Raw genomic sequence first — 17,676 nt, 5'->3', positions numbered from 1 at the left:
GCCTCATCTGTAAAATGGGGATGGAGACGGTGAGCCCCCCGTGGGACAACCTGATCACCTTGTAACCTCCCCAGCGCTTAGAACAGTGCTTTGCACGTAGTAAGCGCTTAATAAATGCCATCATTAATTCATTAAAATGTTTCCTTTCTGCAAGACGCTTATACTCTAATGGGGAAGAATGACATAAAAAATTTACAAGCAATAGAATCGGAGTTCAGTAAAGGAAAAAGACCCAATTGATTGATTGACTGATTGACTGATATTACTGCCCACAAGGACCAGGTTCTGCATTTCCACCCTCTTTGCCTCTTTTCTATATTTTCCCCATCTATCATTTGGCTACCTTAACTTTTACCACCTCCTTCTGCCCTCCTAGACCTGTGCTCTACCCACTAGCCCACACAGCTTCTCACTCTTTTGCTGCAAAGCTTCTTCCCCCCCAGAACACACACACACACACTCCTCCCAGGTTTCAGTATTTTTTTTAATTCAGATTAAATTTAGTGCCTGCTGCTAAGATAAGCACGATGGCCATCAACCTCATTCTTCCTGCTAGGAGTCCCCTCTTCCTTACCCTAGCCAAAGTTTCAGGAATGGGGAGAGGAATGGGGAGGGGAAGATTAGGCTGGATGGATCTGAGGCTAGGCCTCCCAAGCCGTGGCAATCATTCCTCCCATTCTAACCCCATCTGGACTTGAGCTAAACCTTGAATGGAAGGGGAAACGGAGACAGCTTCAATAGATGTCACAACTGTCACTGGGGTTTAGTTTTTTAAAAGAAAAAATATACTGGAGGAGGGGAAGACTAGGAAGGTTGAGGGATGGTGGGGTGTTGAGTTTAGGGTGTGGGAGGAGGCAGGAAAGTTGGAAGGAAGGGGAGGGGAGGAGAAGAAAGGAGGGACCAGAAGAAACTGACTTTAAAGGTGTTAATTAGATATAACTAGGGGTGGGACGCACATATGCTGAGATAATCAACTACTACATAACGAATCCCTGATTACATGTCTTGTAGTGGAGAGGAGAGGGTAACCTGAGTTACTTCTGTATCTTGTTTCAGCTGAGTGAAATATTTCTCCGTCTACGTTCTTTGTATTTTTTATGGTATTTTTTCCTATCAATCAATCAATTGTATTTATTGAGCACTTACTGTGTGCAGAGCACTGGACTAAGCGCTTGGGAAGGACAAGTTGGCAACGTATAGAGACAGTCCCTACCCAACAGTGGGCTCATAGTCTAAAAAGGGGGAGACAGAGAACAAAACCAAAGCATACTAACAAAATGAAATAAATAGAATAGATATGTACAAGTAAAATAATTAAATAAATAGAGTAATAAATATGTACAAACATATATACAGGTGCTGTGGGGAAGGGAAGGAGGTAAAATGGGGGGGATGGAGAGGGGGACGAGGGGGAGAGGAAGGAACACTTCCTTAGTTTTCACATCTCCTGAATATCTGGAGATGGGCTAGCTGGTTCAGCAATAGGGTAGCTAACGTGGCAGCCACCACGGATTTCAATAGCTTTTTAATATATCTCAAATATCGCTCCTTCCACGTTCTTCTTTAACTCCCAAATACTTCCAAAGGCAATAGAAGATGAATGTAACGCCCTTGGCAGAATTTCTGACGGTTTGGGCCCTTTGAGCTTTAGACTTCCACCTTTAGCTCTTCTGTATTGTACTCTCCCACGTAGTGACTGTGACTCTTTTAGACTGTGAGCCCACTGTTGGGTAGGGACTGTCTCTATATGTTGCCAACTTGTACTTCCCAAGCGCTTAGTACAGTGCTCTGCACACAGTAAGCGCTCAATAAATACGATAGATGATGATGATGATAAGCGTAGTGCTCTGCACACAGTAAGACTATGAGCCCCATGCTGGACTGTGTCCCACCTAATTAACTTGTATCTAGCCCAGCTCTTAGAACAGTGTTTGACACATAATAAGTGCTTAACAAAGACTGTACAAAAGTAAGCATCCACTACATTCCAATGATTGATTGATTGTTTTTAATGCCACCATTTTAGTGATTGTATTGTATTTAAATTAATGGAAAAAACAATTAAGGGGGCAACGTTTAACGTAAGCTCTTTGTAAGCAGGAAACTGTCTACCAGCTTTATTATATTGTACTCCCTCAAGGGCTTAGTACAGTACTCTGCAGACAGTAAGTGCTCAGTAAATATGATTGATTGATTAGGGGTGTAGAAGCCTTAGTTAATATCAGAATTGAATATCCTTGTGCAGCTTCCTCTCCCCCTCGTCCCCCTCTCCATCCCCGCCTTCTTACCTCCTTCCCTTCCCCACAGCACCTGTATATATGTATATATGTTTGTACATATTTATTACTCTATTTATTTATTTATTTATTTATTTTATTTGTACATATCTATTCTATTTATTATTTTGTTAGTATGTTTGGTTTTGTTCTCTGTCTCCCCCTTTTAGACTGTGAGCCCACTGTTGGGTAGGGACTGTCTCTATATGTTGCCAATTTGTGCTTCCCAAGCGCTTAGTACAGTGCCCTGCCCTCAATAAATACAATTGATTGATTGATAATCCAGGACACGGCCCCTGCTACTGCCTTATCTGTTGGTCCAGTCAATCAAAGGTATTTGTTGAGTGCTTACTGTGTGCAGAGCACTGTTATAAGTGCTTTCCTCCCTTCTCTAGGCAGTGGTGTCAGCAATGAGGGCAAATGTTCTTGGTAAAAATGGGAGTGGGCCTGGGAAACTAACTCAGTATTGCACTTTCCTTGGGTGGCTGGAAGAGGAATATTCCCTGAAGAGCTGACATTTGCGGTGAAAGAACAGAACCCACTTTCAGCTCCCACTGATTTCTATGGCTCAAGGAGGAGGAAGCCTGTGGCAACGACGGCAGACTTTGAGCCTTGGATTTATTTCATATCCATATATTGAGGCCAGTTCACTTGTTTTGTCACGGTTCTGTTTTGCAGGGCACAAACAAGCCTTTCTTCCCGGTTATAGCTTCTTGGGGAAATAATCTGTAGTCTTCCTTTTTACTGTGCAAATTATAGTTGTAAGATCACTGGAGAGGAACCATGTTGACCTTTATGTTTTGAACAGTACCAAGCTCATTCGCGGTGATCATGGTTACTAGTATTAATAATGCATTTCAAAGTCTCTATTTCAAAAGCCCCATTTTATTATTCAAGCTTCTGAAACGAAAGCTTGGCTTTTTGCTGCATTTGAATTTCTATTAGGGTGGCTATCCCACATATTCGATTCCAGACTTTCAGCGTGTGGATGTGCTATGCTAAAGGAATTCTAAAGTATCATGTTGGGGATGTTTAATTTCCAATCCAAATGATGATGATAATTATAATAATAATTGTGGTATTTAGGTGCTTCCTGGGTATCAATCACTGTTCTAAGTGTTAGAGAAGATGCAAATAATCAGGTCAGACAAGCTCCCTGTCCCACAATCTAAGTAGGAAGGAGAACTGGTATCGATTCCCATTTTACAGGCGAGGTAATCGAGCACAAGGAAGTTAAGCAACTTGCCCAAGGTCACACAGCACACACGCTTCAGAGGTAGGATTAGAACCCAGGTGCTCTAACTCCGAGGCCCTTGCACTGGGCTGCAATGGTCCAAAACATTCTCTATGTGTGTCTACACAACTGCCCATCACCCATCTCCATCACTAGCCTTTACTTTTGTTGAAAGTGCCCTCTGCCCTGGCTTGTACGCTCAAGATTTTTGCTTTCCACCCTTCCCAAATCTTATCAGAGAAGCAGCGTGGCTCAGTGGAAAGAGCACGGGCTTGGGAGTCAGAGGTCATGGGTTCGAATCCCGGCTCCACCAGAACTCTGCTGTGTGACCTTGGGCAAGTCACTTAACTTCTCTAAGCCTCAGTTCCCTCATCTGTAAAAAATGGGGATTAAGACTGTGAGCCCCACGTGGGACAACTTGATCACATTGTATCCCCCCCAGCGCCTAGAACAGTGCTTTGCACATAGTAAGCGCTTAACAAATGCCATCATTATTATTATTATTATTATCTTTTTGAACTCTAGGTGCAGTGTGAACTGACCCAATTAGAAAGGGAAGGGTCCTTATGTGATGTGGCATTAATTCTTCAGTGGAAAAGTTTTGAGGCTCACAACTGACCTGGCGAAACCCTGCTTGTTTGAAATGTTTTCAAATTCCAAAAGATAAGACGGGTATAAAGCATTTTTGATCGGGCATAAAGATGCCCCTACACCTTGCTGTGGGGGCCACCTCTGAAGGCTTAATTAACTGCCAGAAAGGGGCAGGATGCATAGGCCAACTGAGGACCACATGAGGGGTGAAGCTCACGGTTGGTTCAGTGCTTTAGGGTGCCTCCGTCAGAAATCCTAACAAGAAACTGGAAGCTCATTGAGGGCAGGAAGTTTGTTTGTTATCCTGTATTCTCCCAAGTGCTTAGTACAGTGCTCTGCACACAGTAAGCCCTCAATACATGGGACTGACTGACTGACGCCTGTGAGAAAAAGGGGGTGAAGCCTTGTTTCTTGCCAGGAGAAGCCTTTCAGGAGTCCTGGGAGCTAAGGATCCATTTACGAGATGCTGTGTGACCTCGGGCAAGTCACTTAACTTCTCTGAGCCTCAGTTACCTCATCTGTAAAAATGGGGATTAAGACTGTGAGCCCCACGTGGGACAACTTGATCACATTGTATCTCCCCCCCAGCGCTTAGAACAGTGCTTTGCACATAGTAAGCGCTTAACAAATGCCATCATTATTATTATTATTATTACTACGAGGGCAGGGCCCGGTTTCCAACTCCTGAGGGGCACCCTGGGGAATAGACCACGGGCTTGTGAGTCAGAAGGTCATAGATTCTAATCCTGCCTCCACCACTTGTCTGCTGTGTGGCCTGGGGCAAGCCACTTCACTTCTCTGTGCCTCAGTTACCTCATCTGTAAAATGGGGATTGAGACTGTGAATCCCATGTAGGACAGGGACTGTATCCGACCCAGTTACCTTGTATCTACCCCAGTGCTTAATAATAATAATAATGATAATATTTATTAAGCGCTTACTATGTGCAAAGCACTGTTCTAAGCTCTGGGGAGGTCACAAGGTGATCAGGTTGTCCCACAGGGGGCTCACAGTCTCAATCCCCATTTTACAGTTGAGGTAACTGAGGCCCAGAGAAGTTAAGTGACTTGCCCAAGGTCACACAGCTGACACTTGGCAGACCGGGGATTTGAACCCATGACCTCTGACTCCAAAGCCCGGGCTCTTTCCACTGAGCCACGCTGCTTCTCCGACAAGTACCACAATTATTATTATTATTATTATGAGAAGCCCTTTGAGACTGTGAGCCCGTTTAGCACTTAATAAGTACCAAATTATTATTATTATTACTATGACTGTGAGCCCGTTAAGCACTTAATAAGTACCAAATTATTATTATTATTACTATGAGAAGCCCTTCGAGACTGTGAACCTGTTAAGCACTTAATAAGTACCAAATTATTATTATTATGAGAAGCCCTTCGGGACTTTGAGCCTGTTGGCTAGGGATTGTCTCTATCTGTTGCCGAATTGTACTTTCCAAGCGCTTAGTACTCCATCCCCTCCATCTTACCTCCTTCCCTTCCCCACAGCAGCTGTCTATATGTATATATGTTTGTACATATTTATTACTCTATTTTACTTGTACCTATCTATTCTGTTTTATTTTGTTAGTATGTTTGGTTTTGTTCTCTGTCTCCCCCTTCTAGACTGTGAGCCCACTGTTGGGTAGGGACTGTCTCTATATGTTGCCAGCTTGTACTTCCCAAGCGCTTAGTACAGTGCTCTGCACACAGTAAGCGCTCAATAAATACGATTGATTGATTGATTATTCCCAGACTGAGCCCCCTCCTTCCTCTCCCAATCCCTCCCGCCTTACCTCCTTCCCCTCCCCACATGTAATATGTTGGTATGTATTTATTACTCTATTTATTTTACTTGTACATCTTTATTCTATTTATTTTATTACTCTATTTATTTTACTTGTACATCTTTATTCTCTTTATTTTATTTTGTTCACATGTTTTGTTTTGTTGTCTGTCTCCTCCTTCTAGACGGTGAGCCCACTGTTGGGCAGGGACCATCTCTACAAGTTGCCAACTTGTACTTCCCAAGTGTTTAGTACAGTGCTCTGCACACAGTAAACACTCGATAAATACGATTGATTGATCTTTATTCTATTTATTTTATTTTGTTAATATGTTTTCTTTTGTTGTCTGTCTCCCCCTTTTAGACTGTGAGCCCAATGTTGGGTAAGGACTGTCTCTACATGTTGCCAGTTTGTACTTCCCAAGCGCTCAGTCCAGTGCTCTGCACGCAGAAGCAGTGTGGGTCAGTGGAAAGAGCCCGGGCTCTGGAGTCAGAGGTCATGGGTTCGAATCCCAGCTCCTCCACTTGTTAGCTGAGGGGCCTTAGGCAATCCACTTAACTTCTCTGTGCCTCAGTTCCCTCATCTGTAAAATGGGATTAAGACTGTGAGCCCCACGTGGGACAACCTGATCACCTTGTATCCCCCAGCGCTTAGAACAGTGCTTTGCACATAGTAAGCGCTTAATAAATGCCATTATTACTATTCCCCCTTTTAGACTGTGAGCCCACTGTTGGGTAGGGACTGTCTCTATATGTTGCCAATTTGTGCTTCCCAAGCGCTTAGTACAGTGCTCTGCACATAGTAAGCGCTCAATAAATACGATTGATGAAAAGATACCATTGAATGAATGAATGCTCTGCACCCAATAAGCGCTCAATAAATACGATTGAATGAATGAACGAACGACAACGTTCGACGCATGCGCAGTGAGGGACAAAAGGGAGGGGCGGGTGGCTGGCATCTGGATTTTGATTGACGTCTCTAAATCCCGGAAGTCTCTCCGGGAGGGGGGAGTTGCGCGCGCACGCAGGGCGGCGCTGTGACGTCATCAAAACGCGCCCCTCCCGTCCAGTCGCAAATGGCCGCCGTTGCTTCCGTTCCGGGCTGAGCCGATCTTATGCCGCCGCCCGCTTTTTGCAGGACAAGTTAAAGGAGGAGGAGAAGGGAGAGAAACTAAAACGGCGCCTGCGGGAGGAATGGTCCGTTTCGGCTCCCCCCGTTTATAAAGGTACGGTCGGAGGGAGACTACGGAAGCCGGGAGGCGGCCAGGCCCCGATTGCGCGGTGGAAAACTACAACTCCCAGGGTGCAACGCGCGCGCGCCGGGGAGGCAGAGGTAACGAAATCAATCACTCATTCATTCATTCATGTTCATTCAATCAACCAAGCGTATTTATTGAGCGCTTCCTATGTGCAGAGCGCTGTACTAAGCGCTTGGGAAGTACAAGTTGGCAACATCTAGAGACGGTCCCTACCCAACAGTGGGCTCGCAGTCTAAAAGGGGGAGACAGAGAACAAAACCAAACATACTAACAAGATAAAATAAATAGAATAGATATGTTCATTCATTCAGTTGTATTTATTGAGCGCTTACTGTGTGCAGAGCACTGTACTAAGCGCTTGGGAAGTCCAAGTTGGCAACATAGACGGTCCCCATCCCACAGTGGGCTCACAGTCTAGAAGGGGGAGACAGAGAACAGAACCAAACAGATTAGCAAAATAAAAGAAATAGAATAAACACGTACAGATAAAATAGAGTAATAAATGCGAACAAACATATATATCATTCATTCATATTTATTAATAATAATAATGGCATTTATTAAGCGCTTACTATGTGCCAAGCACTGTTCTAAGCGCTGGGGAGGTTACAAGGTGCTCAGGTTGTCCCATGGGGGGCTCATAATAATAATAATGATGGCATTTATTAAGCGCTTACTATGTGCAAAGCACTGTTCTTATCGCCGGGTTTATTAATAACAATGGCGTTTATTAAGCGCTTACTATGTGCAAAGCACTGTTCTAAGCGCTGGATTTATTAATAACAATGGCGTTTATTAAGGGCTTACTATGGGCAAAGCACTGTTCTAAGCGCTGGATTTGTTAATAACAATGGCATTTATTAAGCGCTTGCTATGTGCAAAGCACTGTTCTAAGCGCTGGATTTATTAATAACAATGGCATTTATTAAGCGCTTACTATGTGCAAACCACTTTTCTAAACGCTGGATTTATTAATAACAGTGGCGTTTATTAAGTGCTTACTATGTGCAAAGCACTGTTCTAAGCGCTGGATTTGTTAATAACAATGGCATTTATTAAGCGCTTGCTATGTGCAAAGCACTGTTCTAAGCGCTGGATTTATTAATAACAATGGCATTTATTAAGCGCTTACTATGTGCAAACCACTTTTCTAAACGCTGGATTTATTAATAACAGTGGCGTTTATTAAGTGCTTACTATGTGCAAAGCACTGTTCTAAGCGCTGGATTTATTAATAACAATGGCATTTATTAAGCGCTTACTATGTGCAAAGCACTGTTCTAAGCGCTGGATTTATTAATAACGATGGCGTTTATTAAGTGCTTACTATGTGCAAACCACTTTTCTAAGCGCTGGATTTATTAATAACAGTGGCGTTTATTAAGTGCTTACTATGTGCAAAGCACTGTTCTAAGCGCTGGATTTATTAATAACAATGGCATTTATTAAGCGCTTACTATGTGCAAAGCACTGTTCTAAGCGCTGGATTTATTAATAACGATGGCGTTTATTAAGCGCTTACTATGTGCAAACCACTTTTCTAAGCGCTGGATTTATTAATAACAATGGCGTTTATTAAGCGCTATGTGCAAAGCACTGTTCTAAGCGCTGGATTTATTAATAACAATGGCATTTATTAAGCGCTTACTATGTGCAAACCACTTTTCTAAGCACTGGATTTATTAATAACAATGGCGTTTATTAAGCGCTATGTGCAAAGCACTGTTCTAAGCACTGGGTTTATTAATAACAATGGCGTTTATTAAGCACTTACTATGTGCAAAGCACTGTTCTAAGCGCTGGATTTGGGGCCTTTGAATCACCTGGACTTCCTCTGTCAAATTGCAGACCCTCTGCCCAGGTGACATGTTTTTGTCAAGGGGGACAGTCATTTGAAGTTTCCATCATCATCAATCGTATTTATTGAGCGCTTACTATGTGCAGAGCACTGTACTAAGCGCTTGGGAAGGACAAATTGGCAACATAATTCCAACAATCAGTCAGTCAAGGGAATCTATTTAGTACTTATTGTGTGCAGGCCACTGTACTAAAATCTTGCTGTCACTGTTTGAGACAATGTAGGATATTGTCCCACTGGAGAGGCAAACTGGTGTGGTGGAAAGAGCAAGGGCCTGGGAGTAGGAAGACCTGGGTTCAAATTCTGGTAATGTGTTTTCTGTGTGACCTTGGGCAAGTCACCCAACTTCTTGGTGCCTTAGTTTCCTCATCTGTAAAAGGGAAGATAGAGTATAATAACTGGTATTTGTTAAACACTTACTACAAGTCAGGCACTGTACTAAGCAGTGGGGTAAATACAAGATAATTGACCTACAGTCCCACATGGGACTCACAGTCTTAATCCCCATTTTACAGATGAGGCCCAGAGAAGTGAAGTGACTTGCCCCAAACAATAATAATGGTATTTGTCAAGCGCTTACTATGTGCCAAGCACTCTTCTAAGCGCTGGGGTAGATACAAGGTAATCAGGTGGTCCCACGGGGGGCCTACAGTCTTAATCCCCACTTTACAGATGAGGTGACTGAGGCACAGAGAAGTTAGGCGGCTTTCCCAAAGTCACACAGCAGACAGGTGGCGGAGGCGGGATTCGAACCCAGGTCCTTCTGATTCCCAGGCACATGCTCTATCCTCTAGGACATGTTGCTTCGTACGTTCATAAATACTGTGGGGTTGAGGTAAGTATCAAAGTGCTTAAGGGATGCACAGCCAAGCACATAGTGCAGAGTGGAGGGTAGGTAGGGTGAATGAGGGCTTAGGGAATATTATTATTATTATTATTAATTATTATATTATTATTATTAATTATTAATATATTATTATAATATAATAATGGCATGTATTAAGCGCTTACTATGTGCAAAGCACTGTTCTAAGCGCTGGGGAGCATACAAGGTGATCAGGTTGTCCCACATGGGGCTCACAGTCTTCATCATTTGTTGCCAATTTGTCCTTCCCAAGCGCTTAGTCCAGTGCTCTGCACACAGTAAGCGCTCAATAAATACAATTGATGGTGATGATGATGATCCCCATTGTACAGATGAGGGAACTGAGGCCCAGAGAAGTTAAGTGACCTGCCCAAAGTCACCCAGCTGACAAGTGGCAGGGCTGGGAAGGGAAGGCTTCTCGGAGGAGGTGTGATCATTAGGGGGATCCGTGCAGCGTTCTGGACCACTGCGTACGGCAGCATATCCTACTCCACGGAAAAGATTTGGGCCCAGTTCCAGTCCCCATCCCGTACTGGGACTTTCTGGTCACTAAGGTTTGGGACAGCGCTCTGCACATAGTAAGCGCTCAATAAATACGATTGATGATGATGATGATGACTGTGGGCTCGGCAGAAGCCATAATTGGAATGGACAGGGTTGGTTTGGGGATTTTCAGTCTGGGCAGGGCTCAATTGAACGGACGAAGAAGCATGTCCTAGAGGATAGAGCGTGTGCCTGGGAGTCAGAAGGACCTGGGTTCTTAATCTCTCCATATTTATTACTCTATTTATTTATTCATTTTATTCGTACATATCTATTCTATTTATTTTATTTTGTTAGTATGATTGGTTTTGTTCTCTGTCTCCCCCTTTTAGACTGTGAACCCACTGTTGGGTAGGGACCGTCTCTATATGTTGCCAATTTGTACTTCCCAAGCGCTTAGTACAGTGCTCTGCACATAGTAAGCGCTCAATAAATACGATTGATGATGATGATGATGAATTGCGGGTTTAGTGGATCACGGGCTAATTTCTCCAACTCCCAACATGGATCCTTGGACACACCTTTAGAGACAAAGAAGCCATATTGTTAATTTCATCATCATCATCATCAATCGTATTTATTTATTTTTTTTTATAATGGCATTTATTAAGCGCTTACTAGGTGCAGAGCACTGTTCTAAGCGCTGGGGAGGTTACAAGGTGATCAGGTTGTCCCTCGTGGGGCTCGCAGATTTAATCCCCATTTTCCAGGTGAGGTACCTGAGGCCCAGAGAAGTGAAGTGACTTGCCCAAAGTCACACAGCTGACAATTGGCGGGGCTGGGATTTGAACCCACGACCTCTGACTCCAAAGTCTGTGCTCTTTCCTACTGAGCCACGCTGCTTCTCTAGTTTATTGAGCGCTTACTATGTGCAGAGTACTGTAATTTGCTCCTTGGGTATTTGAATCAGATTAGTTGAAAGTGGAAAGAGCCCGGGCTCTGGAATCAGAGGTTATGGGTTCGAATGCCGCCTCAGCCACGTGTCTGCTGTGTGACCTTGGGCAAGTCATCACTTCGCTTCTCTGAGCCTCAGTTACCTCATCTGTAAAATGGGAGTTGACTGTGAGCCCCATGTGGGACAACTTGATCACCTAGTGTCCCCCTCCTCTCCCAGCACTTAGAACACTGCTCTGCACATAGTAAGCGCGTAACAAATGCCATCAAAAAAAAAAAAAGTATTCTTTGTGTTTGCATTTCAGAGCAGTTTCCAGAACTGTCACCGCGATGGAAAGAAAACGCAAATCCCGAAAAACGGCCGACAGCAGAGAAGGCGGTTCAGTGCCCCTCCCTATTCATAAATACCGCAAAAAACTCGTTCAGGCTGTAAGAGACAATGCCTTTCTTATTGTGACCGGAGAGACGGGAAGTGGAAAAACAACTCAGCTTCCCAAATACTTATTTGAAGCAGGTGAGTGAACAGGATAGTAATATCATGACAGAAACCCTGTGCTTTTTGAGGAAATGGTTCAATGAACTTGTGGTGAATATTAAAGGAATCCGAGCAGGAAGATTGAACTTCGCATATTTGTCCATGCAGAGCCCTGCCAAAGGGTCAGGCAGATTCATTTTGCACCGGTGTCTACTTCATCACCAGTCATCATCAATCGTATTTATTGAGCGCTTACTATGTGCAGAGCACTGTACTAAGCGCTTGGGAAGTACAAATTGGTAACAATATACTTGAATCTTTTGGCATTTTCTAGGTTAATAGACACTGTTTCAAAATGGCTGTTCCCATGCCCTGCTTTCTGCCAACCAGCAGACATCATCCCTCATCATCATCGTCATCAATCATATTTATTGAGCGCTTACTGTGTGCGGAGCACTGGACTAAGCGCTTGGGAAGGACAAGTTGGTAACATATAGAGACAGTCCCTACCCAGCAGTGGGCTCACAGTCTAAAAGGGGGAGGCAGAGAACAAAACCAAACATACTAACAAAATAAAAGAAATAGAATAGATATGTACAAGTAAAATAAATCAATAAATAGAGTAATAAATATGTACAAACATATATACATATATACAGGTGCCGTGGGGAAGGGAAGGAGGTGAGATGGGGGGCAGATCCCTCCCGCTGCCCTTTTTGTCTCCCTTTTCATCCTCCTTTAGCCCTTCTCCCCTCCCATTTCTTTCTCGTGCTCAGCGACCTTATTACAAATTCAGAGACTAATTGAGGTGGCAGGTGTTGAATCTTTTTCTTATTCCTGAATCAAGGGCATTGCCAAACCTGAAATATTTGCAGGGATTTAGATATCTCACACTTATCGTACAACTTTTATACATTTAAAACATTTCCTGGCTTCAGTTATTTTTACTTTGGTTTCATCTCTGGGACAAAGGTTAATCTAGCCTAGAGAAAAAAATGATTAAAAGTTTTATTCCTGGAATCACTGTAGCCTCCTGGGAAGAGCCCAGTCCTGGGAGTCAGAGGACGTGGGTTTTAATCCCGGCGCCACCAAGGTCTGCTGTGTGACCTTGGGCTAGTCACTTCACTTCTCTGGGCCTCAGTTACCTCGTCTGAAAATGGGAATTAAGACTAGGAGCCCCATGTGGGACATGGACTGTGTCCAACCTGATTAGCTTGTGCCTACCCCGATGCTTACTACAGTGCCCGACACGTGGTCTTTAATGGGATTATAAAAACAGGTTCAAAGTTATGAAAAGTTATTCCATACCGTGCGCTTTTACTAGACGTTTTGCATAAAATGAGGCTACAGAGGTAGTGCACGTTCTTCGAGGTGCAGCCTGATGTGGGATGTTGGAAGAAATATGTGTGTGTGTGTGATGTCAGACATGGGTGAATACAAAACCCAGATTTTCTTAAAAAATCCTGCAAGGATGCAGTCCCATGCCATATAATAATTGGGTCTGTTTTGTATTAAAAATATATTGCCTTTAATTTGGGCATATTAATTTTCCATTTTTTAATACTAAATTGTACAGGGTTCAATCCCTGTTCAATCTTAATACCCTTGTTCAATCATACTGAGCGTTTACTGTCTTCAGAACACTGTACTAAGCTTTTTTTAATGATATTTGTTAGTGCTTCCTACGTACTAGACACTGTTCTAAGCACTGGGGTACAGCAGAGGGAATCAGGTCGGACATAGTCCGTATCCCACATGGGGCTCACAGTCTTCATCCCCATTTTACAGATGAGGTAACTGAGGCCCAGGTAAGTGAAGTGGCTTGTGCAATGTCACATAGCGGACAAGTGGCAGAGGTGGGATTAGGTCCATCTGACCACCAAGCCCTTTCCCTTAGGCCAGTGTTAGGGAGAGTATAATATAACAGAGTTGGTATATGTTGCCAATTTGTACTTCCCAAGCGCTTAGTACAGTGCTCTGCACACAGTAAGCGCTCAATAAATACGATTGATGATGATAACAGAGTTGGTAGACACGTTCCCTGCCCACAATGAGCTTACACTCTAGAGGATTGCATGATTTGGCTCTGTGAAAAACAGTCAGACTTTGCTGAGGAGGAAAAATCACCCCTCACATTTTGGTTTAACTCTGAACTTTGGTAGGTTTTGCCAAGCGTGGAAGAATTGGCGTGACTCAACCGCGGCGAGTAGCCACCATATCCGTGGCTCATAGAGTTGCCGAAGAAATGAACTGTTCCTTGGGAAGCACAGTGGGATATCAGGTTCGCTTTGATGACTGTAGCTCTCAGGTATGAACGGGTTGAGTGAATTTCTTTTGATTTTAGTATTACATGTTTTAGAGTCTGAGGAAGAGGTGGTGATAAAGCACCCTTGGATTTTTGAATCCCAAACGTGAGTTTAAACAAAAATTGAAAAAAGACCGAATTGCATTCGTATCCGTGATTGTTTAGAATCTAATTTTCCAGAGTTCCCAGTTTACAACTATCTTTTGGTATATTGTAGTTCTTTTATTTTAGATTACCTCTGAGTTTTCGGGACAGGGTTGATTAGTCTTATCGAGGCTGTCAGAATGCGGATCCGTAGTTGACCGGAAAGACAATGATTAAATTTTAAAGTGAAACTCAACTCCCGGAATTTGACCCAGGATCAGTTTGAACTTCCCGTGCTGTCAGTTTCTCCTAATCCGGTTCCAGATGTGCTTTTACTTGGAATTTGCTAGGAATTGAGAATTTTTACAGCTGTCTTGCTGTTACCACTGGACATTTTGAAGTTCAGAGTCAAAGATCAGTCAAGCTGCAAAATTACCGGAATGCTCCAATTGGAACATTTATACTACCCATAAAGGCTAGCAATTAAACCATGGTATGCATTTAACAGCTTTGTCTCGTGAGCGAGATCATAAATTAGTGATTGGTACCGTGGCTTGCTTTTCTAATCACAACTGTTGGTTTTCTAATAGAAGACATTGGATCCCTCTTTTAGGCTAGGCCCATATTAAATTGCCAGGTGGAGACTATACTTTCTTCTTAAGAAGCACACGGAGCACAATTCTCTCAGCGTTTTAAGTTTTTTACCACCTTCGTGTCATAGAAAGTTAGGCTCTTTGGAAGAGGAGCCTTCCCTTTCTCAGCTCTTTGAAGGACTGTTTAATTTCATTACCTTCTTCATTGTACAGACACTGCTGCAATCATCATCATCAATCGTATGCACTTAACAATCCCAGAATGGTGTGAAACAGCTGCCCATCAGTTCGAAGAGGACGTTGCCACGTGGGGCTCACGGTCAAACAAGCAGCGTGGCTCAGTGGAAAGAGCACGGGCTTGGGAGTCAAAGGTCAAGGGTTCTAATCCCGGCTCTGCCACTTGTCTGCTGTGTGACCGTGGGCAACTTCTCTGTGCCTCAGTTACCTCATCGGTAAAATGGGGATGAAAAATGTGAGCCCCACGTGGGACAACCTGATCACCTTGTATCCCCCCAGCTCTTAGAACAGTTCTTCGTACATAGTCATTATTTTCCAGCTTTATTTTGTAATTCTATACCCATGGCAGAGGTATCAAAGGCTCACGAACTGAAGAGCGGCAAACCAAGAATATGACGTGGCGGAGAACTCCAGATCCAAAAAAAGCCCCCAAATCCAAACCCCAATATGGCAAGCAGGCATTCCCAGGGTTGTGGGCGTGGAGGAATGGAGGGTGGTAAAGATGTGGCTACAATCTCTTTATTTGTTACTCTATTTTACTTGTATGTATCTATTCTATTTATTTTGTTAGTATGTTTGGTTTTGTTCTCTGTCTCCCCCTTTTAGACTGTGAGCCCACTGTTGGGTAGGGACTGTCTCTATATGTTGCCAACTTGTACTTCCCAAGTGCTTAGTACAGTGCTCTGAACACAGTAAGCGCTCAATAAATACGATTGATGATGGTGATGATGCAAGAAGGTGTCAGCCGGTGCTTTCAGCAGGGATTGGGCGAATAGTGGCACACTGCAGCCTGCTTGCATGAGTGACAGCAGTAAAAGAAAAAAAAAAAACCCAAGAGTTCCTGATCAGGAGTCGCCTAGAACCTACTCTTTCTTTTGTTTCGGACCCTTCCAAACGCTTAGTACAATGCTCTGCACACGATCAGGGCTCAATTAATACCACTGATTGATGGACATGATTTTGCTTTTGTAATGATGTCACTAAATAAGCTGAAGCACATATATGTACTGTTAACCCGTCCAGGATACGGCGATCAAATATATGACCGACGGATGTTTACTAAGACATATTTTGGCCGATCCAAGTCTTACCAAATACAGCGTCATTGTTTTGGACGAAGTCCACGAGAGGAGTTTAAGTACGGTGAGAGTATTTTTAGACTGTGGGGTCTTCTTTCTGAGCGTGTGGGGTTTGGGAGATATAAGGGCGTTTTCGGTGTTTCTTTTTTCCCCTAACCAGGAGGCACGTCTACCTCCCTCGGCCTTTTTCCATAAAAAGCACAGGCTCCCTTCTCCCTTCCTCCGACCTACCACGGATCAGGGAGACTTGGCCTCATGCCACACTTTTCATAGGTATCTCTACCCTGGTTCTCTCTAAGGAGGAACAAGACGGGCAGACAAGTAGGCACGAGGGTAGAGTGTTAAACGGAGTAAGAGGGATAGAAAGAAGAGAAAATGAAAAGGTGAACGGGGAGGAGGATTGAGGGGACAGGCCTAGGGAGAGAATTAATGAAAGAAGGAAGAGAAAAGAGTTGTTTGTATGACCCACACAACAGAAGGGTATTTTTGCTAGTCTTATCTAGAAAATCAGAGAGATCCTATCACACTCATCACATTGCCCTTTGAATTCCCCAAGTGAATGCCTCAACTTTTGCAATTTATTGATGGGAATCTTGTAAAGCTAAATCATTCCATTGTGTTTTGGCTATTATCCGTACATGATTATTAGTGTAAAGCAACCTTTTTTTTTTTTTTTGGTCCAGGACATTTTATTTGGCTTGCTGAAGAAGCTCTTTCAGCAGAAGAAACATCCTGACAGGAAAGAGGATCTGAAAGTGGTGGTAATGTCTGCTACTCTGGAGTTAGGCAAACTTTCTGAGTTCTTTGGCAGTTGCCCAGTAGTGGACATTCCTGGAAGGATTTATCCGGTCACAGAAATATTTTGCAACTCGGTTGGCCCCAAAGACAGAGAAAGCTCAGCGTACGTTTCAGAGGTATTGCTTAAATTTTTTGCTTCCCCTTTTTCTGGCCAGTGGTGATGAAGTGCTTAATACAGTGCTCTCTCTGTACATAGTAAATGCTCAATAAATACCACTGATTGACTGAGCCCAACTATACCGTTTCCCCGTTAGGGTGATTGATAGTAAACACTTGATGAACAAGTGTTTGAGAAGCAGCGTGGCTCAGTGGAAAGAGCACGGGCTTTGGATTCAGAGGTCATGGGTTCGAATCCCAGCTCCACCACATGTCTGCTGTGTGACTTTGGGCAAGTCACTTAACTTTTCGGAGCCTCAGCTCATCTGTAAAATGGGGATGATGACTGTGAGCCCCACGCGGGACAACCTGATCACCTTGTATCCCCCCCCCCCCCCCCAGCGCTTAGAACAGTGCTTTGCACATAGTAAGCGCTTAACAAATGCCATCCAAAAAAAAAAAGTCAGAACAATCATATGAGCATCTCAAGTCTCTTAGTATTTGCAAATCTTTATGCCATTTATCTTTGATGGGCAGGAGAAGGACTTCAAATTTAGTAAATATTCATGGCTGTGATGTGTATTTCAGGCTGTGAAAGTAACCCTGGATATCCACTTGAGTGAAATGGCTGGAGACATCTTGGTTTTCCTGACTGGTGAGTTTTCAACGCTGTACTTTTTTTCCCCCCCTTTTTTTTT

The 17,676-nt window shown here is 43.5% G+C and overlaps 1 protein-coding gene across 2 annotated transcripts in view; it reads left to right on the top strand.

Annotated features, from left to right (window-relative positions):
- The first annotated feature begins 6,989 nt into the window (after positions 1 to 6,989).
- Positions 6,990 to 17,676, top strand: part of DHX40 (DEAH-box helicase 40) — a 47,144-nt gene continuing 36,457 nt past the window's right edge. For both annotated transcript variants that reach the window (XM_038759592.1, XM_038759591.1), the window contains exons 1-6: positions 6,990 to 7,118; positions 11,617 to 11,825; positions 13,949 to 14,094; positions 16,029 to 16,148; positions 16,768 to 16,998; positions 17,567 to 17,633. In XM_038759592.1, coding sequence (XP_038615520.1) covers positions 11,642 to 11,825; positions 13,949 to 14,094; positions 16,029 to 16,148; positions 16,768 to 16,998; positions 17,567 to 17,633 — 748 coding nt within the window. In that variant the 5' untranslated portion in view covers positions 6,990 to 7,118; positions 11,617 to 11,641. The remainder of the gene's footprint in view (positions 7,119 to 11,616; positions 11,826 to 13,948; positions 14,095 to 16,028; positions 16,149 to 16,767; positions 16,999 to 17,566; positions 17,634 to 17,676) is intronic.

Source organism: Tachyglossus aculeatus, chromosome 17, assembly GCF_015852505.1.
Source record: "Tachyglossus aculeatus isolate mTacAcu1 chromosome 17, mTacAcu1.pri, whole genome shotgun sequence".
Classification (NCBI taxonomy): domain Eukaryota; kingdom Metazoa; phylum Chordata; class Mammalia; order Monotremata; family Tachyglossidae; genus Tachyglossus; species Tachyglossus aculeatus.
This window is presented reverse-complemented; position numbering and strand designations above follow the sequence as displayed.